Genomic DNA, 21647 nt, shown 5'->3' on the forward strand with positions numbered 1-21647 from the left:
AAGGAATGTTCTAAAGCACAGAGTAGCAAGCTCTGTGTGTGTGTGTCTGTAATGGAAGGTAGTAGTGCAGGCACCCTTGAAGTGTGGTAGTGCTGTCAAAAACAGAGTATCTGTTTGTGCATAAGGGTGAGCTTCATCTAGAATTATTATTAGATTTTTACATGAAAAACTCGAAAATGTATCACAGAAATGTAGCTATTGATTTATCATTAGTACATTGGTGGGATGCAGCCCTCTATTGAGATTAGTTGTGGCTTTAGATTTAGTTTAGGAAACAAATGAACAGAGCTGTTAAACTTTATGGCTTAAATGGGAAAGGTTAAGTCACACAGTGGTGATCTTTGTTGCTTAAGTTCTTATGTGTTTATTATACTCTGTTGGAGTATGAAGAGATTTGTCACCTTTCTAGCCAGAGCTTTCTAAAGGAGATGGCATTGAAATGGAGGATTTCCTGTGGCATCAAAAGAGATGGCTTTCACAGTACAAGTTCTGACTTCAAGAACTGGAGACTTGTGGATCATTGAAATAGGGGAAAAAATGTATAAAATAACTTGTCTTCTGCTTACTTTAAAGTAATGTAACTGAGATTTAAAGAAGTTGTCTTTTCATTTTTTCTGAAATAAGTTATAACTCTTCCTTTTTGTTTGTTTTTGACTCATTTGTAGGATTTTTACACTCTACAGCAAGTCATTACCACTTGATCTGGCCTGTCGTGTCTGGGATGTTTTCTGTAGAGATGGAGAAGAATTTTTGTTTAGGACAGGATTAGGAATCCTTCGGTTATATGAAGATATTCTCCTACAGATGGACTTTATTCATATAGCACAGTTTCTAACAAAACTTCCAGAAGATATTACATCAGAAAAGCTTTTTAGTTGTATTGCAGCTATTCAGATGCAGAACAGTAACAAAAAATGGGCACAGGTGAGTTTCTTGGAGGTAGATATCAAATCCGACATGTCAGCACATGAATATATGGGGCACCTCTCTTTGTGATTATTTAAGCTGCTTGTCTGACTCCTGAGCAATGGGCACTTCCTTCCTAGTGTCTCATTCTAGAAATTCATCTGCATGCTAATATTGTGGCAGTTAATATGGATATTATTATAACACTGGCAGCCTTCATATTCATTCAGTGATTTACTTTTCCAGGTGTTTGCCTCACTGATGAAGGACAACAAAGAAGGGGACAAGAACCATAGCCCAGCACCAAAAAGCTAATGTTGGGGTCCATTGGAAATGTGGAAAACCACTGGATGACAAAGAAGTCTTCATGTCACTTCTATGTGGGAAAAGCACTAAAGAAAATGTGAAAACGAGATGGAAAAAAGACACAGCTCTCAGTGGAGTAACGAACTGATGAAATCTTCACCCTTTTGCCAGTATTAGTTTTTGCCATGGGAAGATCTGATTTCACACAGAATACTAAAACCTATGAAACTGAGAAGCGAGGAGTTCATATTTAATACTTTAAAAGAATCAGCTCAATGCAATAAACATTTGTAATAACTTCTGTTGGTACTTTAAGCAAATTTTTGAGGCATAACTGTTTTTAAAAATACCACAAAGGCACTTTTTGGAGGGGATGAGGGAAATGCTAAATCTTAAGACCCCAAAACTGCTATCCAAACCAAATGCTTTGGTGCAAACATTACCTCCAAAATTAACAATTTGCAAGTATTGAGGACCAAATAGAATGGTTTGGTGTGTTTATGTGCAAGGTGGTTAAGATTTGGGAAGGGGTATTGTCTTATTTACTTGTTTTGGGTTTTTTTTTAAGTTGCAGCTTCATTCTTCAGTCTGGGCAAATGTAATTAACTCAGGAACTGTAGACATATTGTGCCCAAACCTAGAGCAAAAATAATCTGAATTTTAAACAGTGGTAAGAACAGGGCTGCTATTTTCACTGTACAGCTTTCAAAGCAAGTGGTGTTTAGGCATTTGTTTTGGTGTATTGATTGTGCAGTAAATGGAGTGGGTATTCTGTTAAAGGGTTTTGCCACCAGAAGTTTTATATTGTCGAGTCATTTCCAACTAAAAAATACTTGTATGTAATGGTGAACACTAGAAAATGACAAGGCTATCTAAAGGATTTTGTGTTCTCAAAGAAGCAGCCACTTTTTACACTTGGAAATAATGCAGACACAGAATTGTTTTTGAAACTGTCTTTTTGTTAGTGTGCAATACTGAAATCCAAAAAGCATCTGTTAAGTGATAATTCTCTAACATCTTTTAACTGTGAGACATAAGGTCATGCTGTATGTGTCACGGCAAATATTTTCAAACATTTCCTGTTCTAGAAGATGCTATACAACAACCTGTGGTTGTAGGGGACAAATTTAAAATGGATAGCACTGCAGGTGAGGAACACTTGCACTCTCTTGATCCATTTTTTCCTAATATTTAATGTAAATAAATTCCTTACATGTGGGTTTTTGTAACTGGTCCCTCTGGAAATCAAGTAAAAATTTCCATTATGTATTTTTAAGTGCAGGAGGCTTCCAGTTGTCTGGTGTTTTAAAAGCAGAGTCTGCATAATCGGGGTAAAGATTTAGTGTGGTGTAACTTGCGTTGCTATCTGGTTTAAAATCTACATATATGCTACTCATAACATTACAATTTGAAATGTAAATGTCCGATTTTTCTTAACTTATGTATTCACTAATTGGATCCAATTTGTCTTATATTTTTGTGTTATCTTGTACAGTTTTCTTACTTTTCAACTATAAATCTGTATATAACTGTAAATAGAAGGCTCAAGCCTTCCTTTAAGACCACTAGTACCGATTCCTGTGTAAATAAAACTTATATTAGCTGCGGGCCGTGCTTCTTTCCCGTTGCCGCCGCCCGGGCCGCTCCTGTGGGCGGCGCTGGCCCGGGGGCGCCTCCGGCCTCCGCCGCCAGGGGCCGCTGTGGCCGCGCCGGGCCGGGCGGGGAGCGCTTCCGCCGCCGGCAGCACGCGCGGGCCGCCGCCATGAAGCCGGTAGGGGCCGTGAGGGGAGCGGGCCGGGGGCGCGGGGAGGGAGCCCAGGGCTCACGGGCGGGACGGGGAGCCGTGGTCGCTAGCGGCCGGTGCTGCCGGGGCTCCGGAAAGGGCAGAGCAGTGCGGGTGTTTTGGGTGGGCACCGGCGGCGCAGCGCAGGCTCGTCTCACCCCGAGACGAACGCTGACCTTTCAGGGCCCTCCCGATAATCCAGCATAGAAAGGGAAGCTGAAGTTGAGCTGACAGAAATTCCGGCTTCATAGATTCTCACATGTTCTCAGTTGGAAGAGGCCCGTAAGGGTCGTGGAGCCCAACTGACCGGCCCGTACAGGCAATGATCCACAACCGTGCTGTTAGTAGCGCCGAGATCCAGCGACAAGCTGAGGGATCCCCACACCGATCCAGCCACTTGTCCCCTTTGTAAAGGGACACAGTATCCCCAACAGCGCTTCCGTGGCAGCTCCTCTGCACAGCCTTGCCTTCCCAGGCCCCTCGTAAGGTGATCCCTGCCGTGCCCATTCCCATCCCGAGCACCTTCAGGAGAGCTTTGCGGGTTTGGCACGGGCCTCGTGTATTGACCCGAGCCTCCAGGCTTTTCCCCGATCGGGCCCGGTTCCTCAGCCCCCGGTGCCTCCCCGAGCTCTGGCCCCGTAACCCAGTTGTGCTACAGCTGCTGTTGAGAGCCTGGCAGCAGGCAGCCTCGCCAGGTCCCTGCAGCTGCTGGGCAGGGAGAGCTTCAGGCAGGAGAAAGCCAGAGCTCAGCTTGGGGACGTGTCCTGCAGGAGGACATTTGCCCGAGACCGGGGCCTTGGACATTAAAGTCCCCCTAGGTACTTTAGCATGTGCTGGAGAACAGCAGCACCGTGAGAAGAGAACAGAGTGCTTGGGAGCAAAGAACTGCGCCCTGACGAGCTGTGTTCATACCTTGAGTGTCTAAAAGTGATGGACATAGGGTTTAATAAAAAAATTGTCAGAGAATGTTCCTGTAAAACATTTGTCACCGTGCTCTCTTTCTCAAAGATGTAACACAGTTGTGTAAATTTGAGGCTAGTTGATGATACTTTTAGCAAGAAACATATTGTTCAGTCCTAATAGAAACAGGAACTCAGAGATCTTAAACAGTGGAATAAATTATGCAGACTGTTAACATGTCAGTGACTTGTAGCTTTCTGTTTGTTTTCTAGAGAAAAAACACAAAGCGAGTTCCAAGTTTTCGCAAGTTGCTGAGAACTAGTCAAATAAAACTTGACAATAAATTAAAGAATAAACAGTACAAGCAGAAGAGTGCTGCTAAGAAGTATCGTAAAGAACAAAAGAAGCTAAGGGAAGCTGTCAGAGATGCTATTTCTAGAAAGCCTTTTCCACTGGAGGAATGCAAGAAGAAACAAGTTGGTAAGTGTTTGTTCACTGAATATCCTGCTGCTTCCTGTTACAAAATTGGAGAAAGCAGCATTTCATTTTCTGTATACAAATAGCTGCTGTTCCTGTTGAAAGAACGGGAGACTTGTTAAAAATACAAAATGTGGCCATTCTGGCACCTAAAACTGTCAGTTAAAGATGGTAGAAATGTGTTTGCACTGATCATTTTGGATATCATAGTAAAGGGGCACTTTTCTGGGATAACAAAACCCACAGGCATAAAGGTCAGTAGCTCCAGGTAGAAGTAAGGCATAAAATGGTCTCAAAAGTGTAGGCAGGGTTAGGTTTTCAAAGGTGACTATACATATGGGATCTTAATCTGTAAACATCATCTTCTAAAATAGCTAAAAAATGGGAAGAAAAAGAAGAAGAAGATGCTCTTCCCCTGGACATGATGGATGAAGATGACTTAAAATTAATGGAGGATCTGGCCCAAAAAGCATCCTTTTTAACCAGAGATCTTTCCTCTAAGTGAGTTGCAATGTCTCCTTTTCATACTAATTCAGCCTTGTGTGGTTAATATGTAATTAATATGTAAAGCAATGCATTTATAAGGAGGTCTCTTTCAGTCTGGTGTTTCTTTGCAGCTCTGATTTAGTGTTTCCTCAGCCTGTGTGTACTTCATTATCAGTGTGTCAGTGTGTATCAGTGCATTCAGGTGCTCTGCCTGACCTTCAGGGTACTGCTGCTGCAGTGTTCCTTCCTGGGAGGTCCCTGGCTCTGAGATAAGTAGCATCCCTCAAATGGAAGAAATGCTTTAATCTGTAAACAGAGTCTTTTTTCTATAGAAAGTGTTCAGGACATTCCCTGGACTGTGGACCACATATTGCACTGCAGATTGCTGGAAAAAAAATAAAAAGGGTTCTGTAAGCCATGCCTGTAAACACATGGCAACACCAAAACATTCATACCAAAAATTTGTTATCAGTTTTGTGGACCAAGGCATTGGGTACAGTTCACAGTGACATATGTAGAAAGGCAGTGCTCCTAGTTGTAAATAGTCTTTAGAAATACACTTCTACAGTGTTGTCTGGGTACATGATTGTTTGAAAATCTTACCTTGCCCTTTTTGATGGATGTGAAAGGACTCTCTATGCTGCTGTAGGGTGATTTTAATTTCTTAATGCTGATTCTGCTTAGTAATTAATAATTTAGTCTAGTTTGAAGGAAAGGCATAAATGGCAAATAGCTTTTATGTACAGAGTTGCAGTTGTGCTGCATGGTGTCTTGTAGCCACACTGCAAGTTTTGAATTAGAAGAATTTTGTTTTAAACCTTCCCCTTCCCCTTTCAAATTAACTGGGTGTGACACAAGTTTAAAGTCTTGCAAAACTCAAAATTTATTGTGTGGTTCTATTTAGAGATATTTTGCAAAATGTAGTTCTATGTGTCTTACATTCATTATGCCAGAATGTTTTTAGAATGGTAGGAAAACAGTGGAAATGATTGTTCTTTTACCTGTTTCACTGTTATGGTCTTTTTCCTGTCATAGTGTTCCCTTAAATTGGAGAATTTACATTTTCAGTCTGCTTTACACTGATCAGCTACAATCTGTCTTAAAAACTTGTCAGATATTACAGCGCTTACAAATCGTGTGCTCTTATTAGCCCAGACTAAATACCCTCCTGTACCCTTAGGTACATCAGGAGCATTCCTGTGAAAGGCTGCCACACCTGGGTGATTGCTGTTGTCATTGCAGGGGGATGTGTGACACAGGCTCTGCCAGTGGGCAGAGCAGAGAAGTGACAGTGACAGTGCTAAAAACAGCCATGGAGTGGGGTGGGTAGAAATGGTCACTGACCTTGGTCACTCATTGTCATGTCCTGGTTAAGCCTCACCTGGAAGGTCAGACACAGTGAGCAGGAGAGAGGCTGTGGGGCATGGACAGGAGGGTCAGACACAGTGAGGAGGAGAGAGGCTGTGGGGCAGGGACAGGAAGGTCAGACACAGTGAGGAGGAGAGAGGCTGTGGGGCATGGACAGGAAGGCTCTGGGCTGGTTGCCCAGTGAGAGGATCCTGGTCCTGCTGGTTGTTGCTGCTGGGAGTCCTTCATGGCAAGACTGCTCGGGGTGGTTTGCTGGGTCTCAGCCCTGCCAGGACAGCCACTCTGCTGTGGGGGAGCTCAGAAGGGAAGGAAGGACAGGTGAAACAGCGCCCTGGCCTGGGTGAGAGGCAGCCACTTAATCCAGCTGGTCAGGCATGGTTCTTGTCTAATTACATGGCTGGTTCATTTAGTTTGCCTTGTATTTTTCAGTGAACCTGTTCACATCAAAAAACGAAAACATGAAAGTGTGATTGAGAAATATGAGAAGGTGCCAAGACGTTTGCAAACAGAGCCAGAAAAAGAACTCATCCATCTGCTCCCTATCAAAGACAAGAGTGGCATAATTCCTCAAGCTGTGGAAAAGCCAGGTAAGACACAGATTCTGGAGCTGGTACAGTAGCCAAGAAGTGTATAATTTATTGGTTTAAAATTTCACAGTTTTGTTATGTGCTTGATGCTAGATACTCTGTTTTTGCAGTTCTCAATGTTGCACATGATGAAGAAGAGGACACAGAAGAAATGGAGGAAACAGAGGGTAATAAAAAATTTTGTTTGCTTTTTGTTGTTTTTTTTTCCAAATCACTTACATACCTGAAAAGTATTTTGCTGTTCCCCAAGGAAGTTTGCAATTGAAGTGTATTTTGTTCAGGATGTTTTTGAATATGTTTGTTACCACATTGCCGCCAAAGCATAGCCATTATTCAAATGTTACCTGTTGGAATCTCAGAAATGGCTGGCTTCAGATTCTCTTTGTTCAAAATTATTTTGATTTTTCACCTAGAACTGCTGCTTGCATGATGTTGCTTTTATCCTTTGTGTCATATTTGCTAGTAAAAAGGAAATATTGGTCTTACATAAAGAATATCTGTGTGGTTCTATTTTGAGATAATTTTGAAATGCAGTTCTGGACACAGCCTTTGTAGGCTTTAAGTGTCTGTCTTTGTCTTTAAATTTTTTTACTTAAAACATCAATACCAGGACACTGTAATTTTCATTTGCAGTTGGCTATTGAGTAATGATAATTTTCAAATAACTTTGTGACTTCTGGGTCTTCACTGTCTAAATATAAAGTTGAGGAAGGAAATACTTGTAGCAAAATAATACTCAGAAAACACAAACAAAAACAATTGTATTTTTAAGAGAAAAAATGAATGGTGAATAATTTGATACAAATTGCAGAGCACTGCAATGGGGTAATACATTGAGTTTGTGTGTTCCCACTGTATTCAGAGAACACCATGAGCAGATTCAAAAACATTTAGTCAACTTCTTTTTGGAAGCAGAAGATTTTGAAGTGGAGCAAAAATGAATCTATGGACTATATAAGATCTAGCAAAGTCATTCTTAAAGCTTCTTTGGTTGTGGAATTCTTGTGTTGATCTCATGGGGCCTTACTTGAGTACCTGTTTGAAATGCAGCATCTGCAACATGGTATTTGTTAAATGATTCTTCTCTTTTCTGACTCTCATGTCTGTGCCAGACTTCATTGAGGAGCCCCTGCCTATTCTCACTCCTGAGGAAATGGCTGCCCAAAGGAGACAAAAGCTACAGGAGAGGAAGATGCACATAGCTGCCTTAGCATCTGCCATTCTCTCAGAGCCAGACAGCAATGTAGGTACATTTACTTAACCTGCATGTACAAGTGTGTGTGTTGTTCACTGTGTCAAGAAACAAAGATCTGAATGAGCAAACAGTAGCAAAAGCACGAGAATATATGGATAGAACAAGGAAAAGGTCAGTGTTGTATCACTTAGTTATTTTTCTTGTTCCTTAAGCATGACCTTTATGCTTAAGCTCTGATTTCAGGGTTGTATCTGATAGTTCTCAATGCTTCAGGATATACCAATAATTTTCTGTAATTCTGTGCAAGTTTGTAATATTTTGAATATTCCTGAGACTAAAATTTTGTTGGGATATCTATAATTTCCTGGCTCTTTATGCAGTGCTAAGTAGAGTCTGAGTAACTGCTGAGTTAATGTATGTTGTGCCTGTCCCTTGGTTTGCAGTTGATTTTCATCTGCTGTCTGCCTGTTTTCTCCAATCAGATTAAGAAGCTGAAGGAGCTGCGTGCCATGCTGATGGAGCAGGATCCTCACGTGGCTGTGATTGTGAGGAAGCTGGTCATGGTGTCTTTGATGGAGATATTCAAAGATATTGCACCTTCCTACAAAATTCGGCCTCTGACCGAAGTAGAAAAGGCTACCAAGGTGAAATAGCAAATCTTTTTATTGTGTATGTGAGCAGTTAATGTTGTTTTCAGCTATGCCAGATGCTAAGACTGACTTGTTTAATATGGTTTTATGGTTTGAGCAAAGGGGACAAATACACAAATACTTGTTGAAGCTCTAAAGCTGTGACACTTTCAGGAAGAGAGGTTTTGGTTTTGAGCATTAAATTCCTACATACTTCCTTCAATAAGCAGGTGACATGGAGGTGGTAATGGAGGGGAAAAGTTGTGTCTGAAAGTAGTATAGCAAACCTGGGTGACTTTCCTCATGAACCTTGGAATAAGAACCTGCACTAAAGAGAATTAGAAAGAAAGCAAATTATGCAGTGTTGTCACCTAACTGGCATAGATTTCTTTGAAATGTCTTCAACAATTTGCTGAACAAATGCAGAGTAACTTGTTTTCTGGATCTTGTTTTTAACCAATATTTAGAAGGTTTTTTGGATATAGGTTTAGTGCAGTTTAGAGTCATGGTTTTAAAATAGCATCTAGTTGATAATATTTCTTCAAGCTCTATAAATGAAATAGGCCTAGTTGGAAAAAGCCCTCAGAACACATCTGTAGAAAAGTGCAGATATGTTTTATTTTTAATACATTTCTAGGAATGTCTGTCTAGAAGAAAAAACTGCTTAGATATCTGATATTTGTTTTAAAACTTTTTTTTCACCGTTGGCTAATTTTCATATTAAGCTCTCCAAATAAATCTCATTTCAATTATGTTTACAGGTTAAAAAAGAAACTCAGAAACTGAGAGAGTTTGAGGAAGGCCTTGTAAGCCAGTATAAATTTTACTTGGAAAATCTGGAACAAACAATTAAAGGTACAGTTAACATTTCTCGTTTGTTGTAGTAAAGGCAAAATTGTTTGCAGCAGTTTCCCTCCTCTGAATGAATGATACCTTCTGTCTTTGAGATAGCACTTGTATGGAGTACACATGCAATCACTAAAAATGTAAATATTAATAAGATCATCATCATTCTGACGAGTAATCACTAAAAATAATATTTTGTGCAGATTGGAAGCAAAGGAAATTGAAGAAAAGCAATGTCATCTCATTAAAGGCATATAAAGGTCTAGCAGAGGTAGCAGTGAAGTGTCTCTGTGAGCTGCTTGTGGCCCTACCCCACTTCAACTTCCACAATAACATTATTGTTCTCATTGTTCCACTCATGAATGATCCATCAAAAATGGTAAGTGATTTTCTGATGAGAGAAAGAGTTCTTGTTTTGTGTGAAAAATAATTATTCCTGAGCTTTATTCCACAATATCCAGATCTTTTGGCCGTATCTGTTCACTATTTTACAGTCTGTGTGCACTTTATAATTAGTAAATACCATGGGTATTATCTGTTAGTAGCTGTTGTTGTGGACTGGCTTTACAGAACAATTTCTGTGCTTTGCTTTTCAGATTTCTGAACTGTGTGTTGAGGCAGTTAAGAAGCTCTTTAAACAGGACAAGTTGGGCTATGCTTCACTTGGTGTTGTTAAAGTAATTTCTGGCCTTGTGAGGGGTAGAAATTATGATGTCAGACCTGAGGTAAGAGTCTTTCTGTTATACCTCACAATATTCTTCTGTCAAAAGTTTCAGAAATCCCCAGATGTTAAAGTTACTGCAACTGCTGACTACAGACAAGCAGAATTTCCTCACTCAGTCAGACCACAGACAATTCAGGATTAGGCTGAGCAGAGAATTAGGGAGGTATGGGGCAAGAGAAGGAGACTGGGAGGTAGAGATCAGATTCTGCCAGAGACTTGAAGTGAGAGGCAAATGGAGGAATGGATAGAAATGGACAGTGCTGGGGAAGGAACTGGGAGCAGGGATCAAGAGATACAGGTGTGAAGGAACAGGAGGGGAGTAAACAGAACCTTTGACCATCAAAGCCCACTAGATGAAATGGAATTCAGGATTTCTTGCCCAGTTCCTGTCAGGTTGTAGATCACCTTCCATTGTATTTGTTTTATTTTACAATAGGTGTTAAAAGTGTTTCTTCACTTAAGAATTAAGGAAGTAGAATTACAAAAAGATTCTGAAGACATTGCACCAAAGAAAAAGTTCATGACTTACAAAGAGAAAAGAAAAAATCTTTCCAGAATGCAAAGAAAGGTAGGACATGTGCTTTCTCATGCTCTACTTCTGTTATTTAATGTAGCAATTTGTTCCAGCAATGACTGCATATCTGCTGTTGCCATTGTTAACTCTCAGCATCAGTGATCAATTTTTGCATTATACTTGAAAATTAATGAGGTTCTAGACGGAATTTAATTATCTTCCTACTTTTTCCTCTTTCCTGTGTTGATAATGCCTTTGATTGGTTGTTTCTGATAGGACAAGGGTTACCCTGTAGAATCACAGGGTGACTTAAGCAACTCACCAAGCATGGAAAATTTATTCTCTGGGTATCTTTTCAATCTGGATATCCAGACTGGTTGGAAACATTGGATGTGTTGTCTTAAAATCAACTGTGTATTTTCAGTGGAAGAAAGCTGAAGAGAAACTGGAACGAGAACTCCTGGAAGCAGAAGCATCAGAAAGTAAAGAAAAGAAACTGAAGTTGGTAAATAATTTAGACATTTTTCCCCTCTTAGCAGAGTGGCAGCTCCTAACCCTTTTGTAACTGTCTTCCCTCCATCCCAAGCTGGCAGCACTCCACATCTCTGTATCACACTGTTAGCTAACACTTTGCCTGTGACAGAGATCTAGGTTTTAGTAAACCACACTCTCAGTTTAAGCCAGCGTAGCCATTCCTATTCCCTTCTGCTGTCTGCTCAAGATGGTATTGACTCCATTGCCAAAAGTCCTGCAGGTGCCCTGCTCCACAGGACACTGTGCAGTGGGAGTTACAGCCTCTCAGAGGGGCCTTCAGGCAAAGGAGGAGTTGGCTGGAGCCAGGAGAGAGCCAGGAGAGCACTCGAGCTTTGCAGTGTAAGAAGAGCAGAGATGGCAGTGCCAGGACTGATTGGGAAGGCCTGAGTGCAGGCTTGGACAGAGAAAAGCATTTCAGTTGAGTTGAAGTGAAATAGAAATGTCTGTTTCACATGATTAAGTATTTTTATTTTCTTTCCTTCAGCATACAGAGACCTTGAATATTGTATTTGTAACTTACTTCAGGATCTTAAAGAAAGCTCAGAAGTCTCCACTTTTGCCAGCTGTGCTAGAAGGTCTTGCAAAGTAAGAACTGACTACCCTCTTTTGTGTGTGTTGGAAAAGACATGAAGCACTAAAGAAATTTTTGTCTGAAGCAGTGAGAAAAGACAGTCCCTGATAAATTAGTTGAAATTCTTTTATTTCTCTGCTGAAGTTTTCTGCTGTTTCCAAAACCATTTCAATGTGATTTGAAGTTTCACGATAGAATTGATGTGATGCAAACACCACAGAGTGTGATGTGATTCCATTCTTTTGTCTGATTAATTGCTAAAGGACACAAGCATGTCTTTAATGCTCTAGAAGAGCCATGATTAGCATGTTGTGGGCTGAATTATTCTTTCCTGTGAAGATAGTAAATGTTCAGCATTTGATTTAGCCTGCTTTTAAAGTTTGGATCTTGGCAATTCAGAACACTTTGAACTGAGTTTAAAGATAATGTCTATAATTTAAAAATTAAAATCTCTTTCATTGCAGGTTTGCTCATCTCATAAATGTGGAATTTTTTGATGACCTATTGATTGTTCTTCATTCTCTTATTGCATCTGGGGTAAGTTGAATTTTATTACAGTTTTCTTAAAATTACTTTCTTTTGGGTACTTAATCAGTTTTGTGTTCTTAGGATTTAAGCTATCGTGAGAGTCTTCATTGCATTCTCAGTGCTTTTCATATACTCTCTGGTCAAGGTAAGAGATTTTTTAAAACAAACTTTTGTTTAATATTGCCTGATAAACAAATGGAGTAAATGTGTTGATTTGGGATTATGTTTATAGGTGATGTTCTTAACATCGATCCAATGAAATTTTACACACATCTGTACAAGACACTGTTCAGCCTACATGCAGGTAATTCCAGACTCCTGTTTTCACTGTTCACCTAGATAATGTTTATTCTGTTTCCTTGCTAGCAAAGCCTTTATGTAGCATTAATAAACTACCCTTTTTTAAGATATCTGATTTCTGAGAAGATTATTGTCTGGTTTAACCTACTTTTTTTTTTCTCAAGTTGCACATTGCATTACTGCAATACAAATACTTGAATTATTATTCCAATACATGGTAACAGGTTCTAATCATGTCATTTCATTAGGAAATGCCAAATATTTGATCTTGGATAAGCATTTAGTCTATCCTCAGTTTTTTTGCTTCCTTATAATTATTTCTTTCAGTTGCAATTTAAAAATTCTTGTCTTTTTTCTCTAATTCTCTGTCCAATAAAGAAAAAACATCTGATTTTTCCAATATAATTCTAAAGATAATTTAAATTTATATTCTGCTTTAAAAAATTTCTAGTATATATTTCTGATTTTTATAATGATAACATTTATATGTTCTAATCTAAATTTTCTGGTAATTTTGAGAAGTTGAAAAATTGATGAAAAAAATTTATAAAATTTGAAATTAACATAATTTTAATTAACTTTATAAATAAATATGGATTCACTAGGAATAAACTATTAAGAATAAACATTCTGCTGTTCTGGATAGGTAAAAGACCAGATCTTTTCACTTTTTAATAATTTATATAAAATGTTACAATGAATGCATTTAGGATTAAAACAGTAGCTTAATTCTAATAAGCATTGTTTGTAACACTAATAAGCAGTGTTTGATGATTAGATACTTTTGATGGAACAAGTATATTCTTAGAAAGGAGCACAGAAACAATGGTACATTTTTTCTGTTCAAAGCTGGACTATTTTGACCAAGAAAGGGTGGATGTTTAATGTGTGTCACATGAGAGGTGTCTGAGCTCCCAGCTTCCCTGCTGTTCTCAGTTCAGTGCCCAGCCCCTAGCAGGGTACACTGTGTTGGTCCATGAGATGGTTCTTTACTCTCTGTGGGAAATTCTGCTTTTGAGGTGGCACCAATGAGGACATGGGGATTGTGCTGCAGTGCCTGGATGTCATGTTTGCCAAGAGGAGGAAGCAAGTCTCCCAGCAACGAGCTCTTGCTTTCCTAAAGCGACTTTCCATCCTTGCTCTTCATGTGCTTCCAAATTCCAGTGTTGGCATCTTGGCAACAAACAGGGTATTCATGCAAGTAAGTTTTACTTGTTCAAATTTTTAGCTTACTGGCTAAAGGCTATGGAATTTTTTTGTTAAAATGATTTTGTGCAGAACTTTTTAAAGCATCTTTAACAAGAATAATGAAAACAGAATATGTTTAAATGCTGCTGAAGCTGACTGAAGTGGGATGAATCCTGAAACTGACTCAACCATGTTATAATTGGGTGGGTAATATAAACAACTCAATTTCTTTTTTTATTTTTGTGTTGTAGACATTCCCAAGGATGGACCTCTTACTAGACAACGAATCTCAAGGCAGTGGAATTTATCTCCCAGAATTAGATGAACCAGAGCATTGCAATGCCCAGAACACAGCACTGTGGGAGCTGCATCTGCTGCAGGTTTGTGAGTAGCTCAGGGATTTGGGAAATAACAGCAGTAAATAGCTGCTCAATGTTTAGGTGCTTTACACAAATGGAGAGCAGAGGTCTTCAGGCTTATCTGTCAAATCTTGGCCCATATGAGCCTATTCCAACACAGAGGAAGATGAAGACCAGCACAATGGTATGGACACAGGGGTTACACATCCCCTATTATAATACCACACTGGTTCATACTGCAGGTTGCCTTGTTAGATTCCTTTGGAGACTTTTTAGATCTGTTAAGTTCTCTTGCAGTCCAGCTCTTCTTCCAAGAGCAACTGACACCTTGATCTGTCATTCCAGTCAGGGTTTGGAGAGTGCTTCCTCTGCCCTTTGTCCCTGTTTTCTGGGAGTAGGAATTATCTAACTGTGGAGAGTCATGCTCACAGCATGATTTGAGGGAATAAATGCATGACATTAATCCCACAAACTGACTGATTTTGAGGTACTCAGTTTCTAAAATAAAAGCAGACCTTCCGTCTTATGAATTGGAAATAAACATGAGATTCTGTAGATAAATACATTATCCCTTACTGCCTGTCTACTGCCTTCATTCTTCCTTTCTTTCAGAGACATTATCATCCAACAGTTCAGAAATTTGCATCTCACCTTATTGCTGGAGCTCCAACTGAAGGCTCAGGAGTTCTTCCACTTGATTTGAGCCAAAGGTGAGTTATCAAAGAGTTCCTTTTTTTATAATAGGCCCTGAAAGGAAGCTGTTACTTATACTATATTAAAGGAATTCCTAAAAATAACTTAAGACTCTGATCTTCAAACTCTTTCTTCTTCTGCCAGTACAGAATGCAGAATGCTGGCTGCCCTTTTGTTTTTCCCTTTCTTTTCCCTTTGGAGACTTGTTGCCAGGCTGTGACAAGGGTAAACATCTCAAAATGCAGTATGTTTTCTTCCCCTGGGAGCAAAATACCTTCAACAGCAGCCCTGATCTGAATATGGATCAGGATCACTGAACTGGGGTGTCCAGAGGAAACTAGAAGCCAAGTTGCAGTGTAAGGTCTGTAGCAGGTTAAAACATGAGAGCAGCCTTCAGACCAAGATCTCATTCAGCATCCTGTCTTTGGCAGTGGCTGGCAGCAGGTGCCTTGTGGGGGACAGTGGGGTTGGTGTGGGATGCTCCTCTGGGTGATAGATCAGCTGAAGTTGTGTTTATCTAATGCCATTTTTCTTTCACTGTTTATTTACTGTAGGTCTACTACAGAGCTTTTTGAGACATATTGTATGAAAGGAATGACCTTTAATCCTCCTGTTGCATCAGTAGCACCCAGAAGAAAGGTACTGTTCTCATAGCCATGTGACACACCAATGTAACCTGTATCTGCTGGCTCACTGTGCAGTGCCCAGGCATTGGCACACTCTGGGGCTTTCTGGTTTCTGTACTTTCTGCATCAGGTACATTTTTTAAACTGGGATAAGATAGGACTGAGTATAAGGAAGGAAAAAATAGCTGTATAAATAATCCTACCTCCCACAGCATCAGTTAACATAGCAAGATTAATATGGTAGCTGTTATTTTGCACTTTGCAGTGGTTCAGTGCAGATTTCTTGGCTCTTTTCTGTAATGATGAACTAATGTTTGTTCAAAAAGCAATGCTAGAAAGCCAGCTCTTTCCCCAGGGTGGGTAGTTGCCAAGACAGCTGGATTTCCAGAGTGTTTGATTCAGTGTGTTGAGAGATACTGATCCCTGTTAGTGTCACTACAGCTCTAAAGTGGAAATATGAGGAAACAAAGGGTTAATGTAAAAAGAGGAGAAATGGGGAAAGTGTGTTTATATCCTCAGTGCTGGATGTGTTCCAGATGCCAGCCTCCTTTAAGTGTCAAGTTAGTGGTGTCCTTTAAAAAGTGATAATTCTCCTTCTTTCTAATGCAAACATTATAACCTATTAACCTTGTCAGTGCTCCACTTTGTAACTCAGTAATGTCAGTTCAAGCCTTGGGAGCACAATTTTTTTTTCCATTTCAGAGAAGCAACTTCTGAAAATGTGTTTGTACTTAACTTACTCAGTTGTTTTATAATGACTCTTTGATATGTGTGTCCTGCTGGGGAGTTACATGAGTAGCTCTGACAGAGCAAGGCTGAGAACAGCAGATAGGAGAAAAATGAGGGTTTGAGTAAGGAAATGCACAAGCTCCTTTAGGGAGCAGAAACAATGGAACAGCAAGATCACAAAGTGCCCATAGATGGATATCTATAATGGACCTAAGTGGGAAAATTACCTTGGGGTCTTGCCTGCTCTATGGCTGTTTGGCTCATTTAACAAATTTTGGCAGTTACCTGAGTTTTACCCTCTGTGTTCTGCATGTCCCTTGCCAGGCTGTCAGCATCTCCCTGCTCTTGACAGAAGCTCCAAACTGGAGCCCTATGCAAATGAGGCTCTCATTTCTCCATGAGTGCACAAAGTACTTGGCAATGGAAATTTTAAGACTTTCACAGGGAAATGTAAATCATGTGCTTGATCATAATTCTTTATTTGAGCACCAGGAAAATGCAGAACTCCAGTTATGGCTGCAGGCAGAAGGCTCAGGGGATTCCTTTCCGACTCACAACCTGTGCTCTGAGCATTGTTGCCTTTTGGTCAGAGGTGCTTGATGTATAAATGTGTGCTGTCACCACAGTGTGCTTGATTTGTATTGTAAGGTGTTGAACAGGGGGCAGAGTGTGAACCCCCCACCCCGAGCTGGCAGCCATGGCTGTGTGTTTTAGGTAATCTTCTAAAGCCCAGCTTAGCACAAAGCAGAAAAGCCTCACCAAACCCAGGAGCTTATGAAGGACTGCCTGACACGGTGCTTGCCACTTGAACAGGTCTGGGCTAAATGTCTGGGACCAGGAGAGAGAAACAAGACTGCTAAACTGAGGTAGGCATGGAAAACATGGCCTTGTTTAGTAATAGACTCCTATTTTGTAATTTTCAGGATACCTTCTCACAAAGGGATTCATTTGTAGATGAAGAACTAAACAAACAGCTTCAACAACACATCAGTGAGACTGTTGCTCACAAACACTTGGATTTTGCTAAGCACTTGAAGGAATCATCCTTGGCATAAATGTACCTATCAATCAAGTTCACTTGGATTCTTAATTATGGAGAAAGATTGGCTGAAAGAAATCACCAGTCATCATAAAAGGAATACAAGCAGGCTTTTGTGTGAATATAGAAATACACAAAAATGTAACAGCAGTTTTTCACACAGCTACAGGCCTGTCCCCCTAACCACCAAGTCCCTGTTCAGGGGGCTGGGGAATCACAATGAACTGTCAGTTCAGTGTTTTAGAAATATACAAACCCAAGTAATTTAAGAATTGTTTGCAACCATGCACATTGTATTTTATGTATTTTTCTAATTTTTATAACAGAATATAAACATGTGTGTTTCTGCAAACTCACTGGGTTGTGCTGATAACTTAATAAATATTTTGAAAATGTTAACATAATACTGACTTTTTGATGTCTAAGTTACATTTGGAATATGTATTGCATTTTTCCTCTTTTTCTTCTGATGTCCTGTAGCCATTTATCTCATCTTGAAATGATTTTGAATTTGGTGGTTTTTTCCCTTCTGATGAATCTTGACTGTGACAAATTAAGAATATTGAATTTCAGTTCTAAGCTATCATCATGATTGAATGCTCTACTGCAGTGTCTTCAATAAAGCATTGCTGTCAAGAATACTGGACAAATGGACAAATACAAGGTAAGAATGTTTGGGTTGTGGGGTTTTTTTTGGTAGGTAATTGTCTCCACATTCTCCAAATATTATTTATTGTCTGACTGTTTTAGAATCCATTTTCAGCTACATGTTTGCTTTGCAAAGAGCAGGTGAAATATATGAAATAATTTAAAGGTGAGTAGTGGGCTGTCCCTGGCTGACAGCTAATGCACTTCAGTAGTGCTTAAGCTGTGATGTGATAATGGTATGTGTGTAAGTTTTGCAAAGCTTTCCTTTAAGTTAGAAAATATCTTATTTTCTATAGGGTATTTAGTCCTTTATCCTTGCTTTATGTTTCTTAGGTAGTTTTACAATTAATTTATTTCTCTTTTAATACACTTTCAGTATTGATCTCACTAGGTCACCAAGTAATTAAACATAAATTTACAGATAGTTTTAGAACAGGCATCTGTAAGGGATTAGAAAATACCTATGTATTGTATTATACATATAAAATACCTATGTATTATATTATATTTACTATGTGCACTACAAACCTGCATGCATAACACTAGTGATTATACACATTTCTGTCTGCTTAGGCTGTCATTCCCATTCATTTTGAGTAGTTCTTTTTAGTTTAGTTGTTAAATGTTTGCAAATACAGATGTGATTTAAATTCTGCAAAATTCCAAGGGGGCCATTTGTCAGTACCTTTGTCAGTTCAGGAAAGCAAAAACAAAGATTCAACATCTTAAACCATTTATTTTTTTACAACATATACAAATACAGTTTATTCAAGTCAGCAGAGAGAAAACAGTCCAGGTGGAAAAGTCTCTTTTAAAATTGTTCATTTTACATAATTTCCAAACATATAAAGACTGGCACATAGTGATGTTGCATTGTCAGAATATTTTGACATGCTTGAAGAGGCAGAGGAAGACAACTGTACAAGTCATTCTGAAAGAGCTTATACATCTATTGGAGCAAAATCTATTTACTGCTGTTTATTTTTGTGTTTAATTTGCTAACTCTGCCAAATGTCTATCACTATTTAAGTTACAAAATATTTATCACAGACAGGAAAAAACTGCCACCATTGGTACATTTAGTGGGCTACCCTAAAAGTAAACTGAGTTTTACAGTGGAATAGTAACAGACAGTGATTAAACACCAGATGTTAATTGAAGCATTTGAAAAGCAGAAAAGACAGTTGCGTTTCAGAAGCTGAAGACTTAGCTTCTAAAGCTACCAGCAGTTTTCTCTTTTTGAAAATAAATGATGAATGGAAGAGAAAGTGTTGTTGAAATATTTGGATATTTCTGTGTTGAAGTGTTTAATTCTCGAAAGCCTGTGAATTCTAGCAGACACCTTCCTAAAAGCAGCTATTCAGACACCTCACCTGGTAATATTTGTGAGCAAGGGAAAAACTAGGCTTAAAAAGCCAAAAGCTGAGATGGTATTTTTTAGAGTTCTGCCTGCTGTTGCTGGGGTCAGTGAGGCAGAGGCAGGAAGCCCTGTGGGCGGCAGAGGAAGCAGCTCCTGGAGTGCCCGGGCCCTACAAGCGGAGAGCTCTGCACGCACACAACTCTGGGACTGCCCAGCTCTTGGTTCTGACACCACACACTGCAAGCACCATGTGCTGCACACGAAAGGGTCAGAAACTGGTAGAAAGGGAGCAGGTTTTAAATAGTACAGAATAGAGTACTTTTGTGGTTTTGCCAATAGGCAGTGGAGCAGGAGAAGCAAGAGATTTCCACCTGAAAAGTGTGCGGTGCAAGGCCTGCTACTGCTCAGAAACTGCATGTTTCTGGAAGATGTTGATTATTTACATTCCTTTCCTTCAAACTTTATCCTGGAAGTTGCTTCCTGTAAATAGTTTGTAATGTAAAAATGAATGTATTTTCCTAATTGATGTCCATACTCAGCCAAAAGCATGTAAAAGGACGAAGTTATTTTGTCAGTTTTGTCATAGGAATGTGTGGACAGATTTTTGCAGAAATAAAATCTGTGGCTAAACAGAATAAACATTCCTATTAGTGTAACAGCTTAGCACATGCAAGCTCTTTAATTGGGCTTTCACAAACGCTGACAACTCCCCCTTGCTCTTTAATGCTTCAAGTGGAGTTGTATTTCCACCTACTTGGAACCAGCAAGAGGAAGGGCACTGCAGTTCTTTCCCAAATTCACCCCAAAGTGTATCATGTTTCACCAAGAAAAGTTCACCTGGATATTTACCAACACTTAAACTTTAAATTAAGTGATGTGTGTATTTTAATGAAAATACTGGAACAGGTTCATTAGTCTTCCACAGTTCCAGATGTCTACATGCCTACAAAGTTCGAGGTTTTAAATAAAAAGCCAAATATTTTGCTGTTCTCTTTCACTGTGATAAAGAGCAGACAAAGGAGGTTTTGACTGTGATTGATGATGAAGATATTTATATTAAGAAGTTATTCCAACAGCTAGAACAATTGTGTTAGCAGAAATAGTATGAAACTGCTGATTTTAAATGTCCAGAATACTTCAGGCTAGTGTTGGGCCTGTGGTGCACAATATGACATGACTGCTGATGTCCCCTTTGCTTCTCCATGATTTTTATTTTAAATCTATGTGACAGAAAAGCACTAGGGGATGACCCCATGGGTATAAGAACTTTCTATGTTGAATCCAACTAATTAGCAAGGGTGTCTGCTGGCCTACTGTGATATTACAGGTGATACTAAAAATTTTCAGAGTGGCTAAAGATAAAAATCAACCCAAAAAACCACACCAACAAAAAAGAAAAAGCTAAACAGGTAAGGGCAAACTACAGGACTTTAAGTGTTTTTAAAATGCCATAAAAAACACCAAAAGGAAAAATTTCTCAGTGACATCAAACTGCTGCTGTGTTAAAGTAACAGAGAGAATGAAGCTAACATTTAAAAAATGGTTGCATTAGTTGAACTGTGCAGCAGGTTGATGTATTTCCCAGTAATTCCAAAGTATCCAAAGCAAATGATGCATATAGACCTATGTGTAAGTTGTCACTTGTTAACATTTTGCTGGAGCTCAGTCTTTCCCTTGGGAGGGAGGGGAGGGAGCACATGTCCCTCACAGGGGCTGCTGCAGCTGGGCCTGGAAATGAGTGACAGCATGAGCTGCTTGGGGGCTTGACTTGGGCCATGTTGCTGATTGGCAAAATGCTGATTTGGTACCTAAGTTCAAAACTTCTGTGAAAGATGAGCAGTGGGAAGTGCATGGCCTCTGTGAGGATATGCCACTGAGAAATTTGACTTTTTTGTATGTCTGTGGTTATTTTTTCTGAAAGCTGGAAGTGACCTCAAGAGGGCACTTTTTTGCTTTGGTAAATGGCTACCTTATAGGCATTTTCTGTAGTGTATAGTGAAAGACTTCGTAGTTTCTGGTGACAGAATGCAGGTTCTGTCTGCTTGTTTATATGCCAGTTAATAATTTTGTTTTCCTTTATTTCACTTTCTTATTCATGGGGGGAATGGCATTAGCTGTCATGAGACTATTGCCTGTAACTTTTTTCCTCTGTTTAGGGTTTGCTCTAGTGAAACAAAAATGTGCAGAGCAGTTTGTTCCCCACAGACACTCCTCTTGTGGGAGATGAAAGGGATGGCTGATGGCAGCAGTTGTTTAATTTGTGCCCCTGTAATGGATTATTTTAAATAACTAAACACACCAGTAACTCCCATGGAGGGAAAAATGAAAGACTACCATAACTAACTTAGAAA

At 39.5% G+C, this 21647-nt stretch overlaps 2 protein-coding genes across 2 annotated transcripts in view; both read left to right on the top strand.

The window, feature by feature from the left end:
- TBC1D12 (TBC1 domain family member 12) overlaps positions 1-2820 on the top strand; it is a 40380-nt gene extending 37560 nt beyond the window's left edge. Inside the window, 2 exon segments of the mRNA XM_005481226.3 lie at positions 666-924; positions 1153-2820. Coding sequence (XP_005481283.2) covers positions 666-924; positions 1153-1221 — 328 coding nt within the window. The 3' untranslated portion in view covers positions 1222-2820.
- A 46-nt stretch (positions 2821-2866) lies between these two features.
- NOC3L (NOC3 like DNA replication regulator) lies at positions 2867-21607 on the top strand. The gene is made up of 21 exons (XM_005481225.4): positions 2867-2983; positions 4168-4375; positions 4747-4873; positions 6656-6813; positions 6924-6980; positions 7926-8056; positions 8491-8652; positions 9399-9492; positions 9687-9862; positions 10080-10208; positions 10644-10775; positions 11146-11226; positions 11740-11840; positions 12291-12363; positions 12436-12499; positions 12587-12658; positions 13674-13855; positions 14094-14222; positions 14814-14911; positions 15449-15533; positions 17173-21607. The coding sequence occupies exons 1-21, from the start codon at positions 2975-2977 to the stop codon at positions 17302-17304; spliced, it is 2400 nt and encodes a 799-aa protein (XP_005481282.2). The 5' UTR covers positions 2867-2974; the 3' UTR covers positions 17305-21607.
- Positions 21608-21647: the final 40 nt, after the last annotated feature.

Source organism: Zonotrichia albicollis, chromosome 7, assembly GCF_047830755.1.
Source record: "Zonotrichia albicollis isolate bZonAlb1 chromosome 7, bZonAlb1.hap1, whole genome shotgun sequence".
Lineage (NCBI taxonomy): Eukaryota > Metazoa > Chordata > Aves > Passeriformes > Passerellidae > Zonotrichia > Zonotrichia albicollis.

Excerpts from the sequence above, each read along its gene's own strand:
- NOC3L (XM_005481225.4), top strand. Across the intron at positions 10,776-11,145 it reads TTTCCAGAATGCAAAGAAAG|TGGAAGAAAGCTGAAGAGAA; the intron begins GTAGGACATGTG and ends GTGTATTTTCAG. Across the intron at positions 11,227-11,739 it reads AAGAAAAGAAACTGAAGTTG|CATACAGAGACCTTGAATAT; the intron begins GTAAATAATTTA and ends TCTTTCCTTCAG.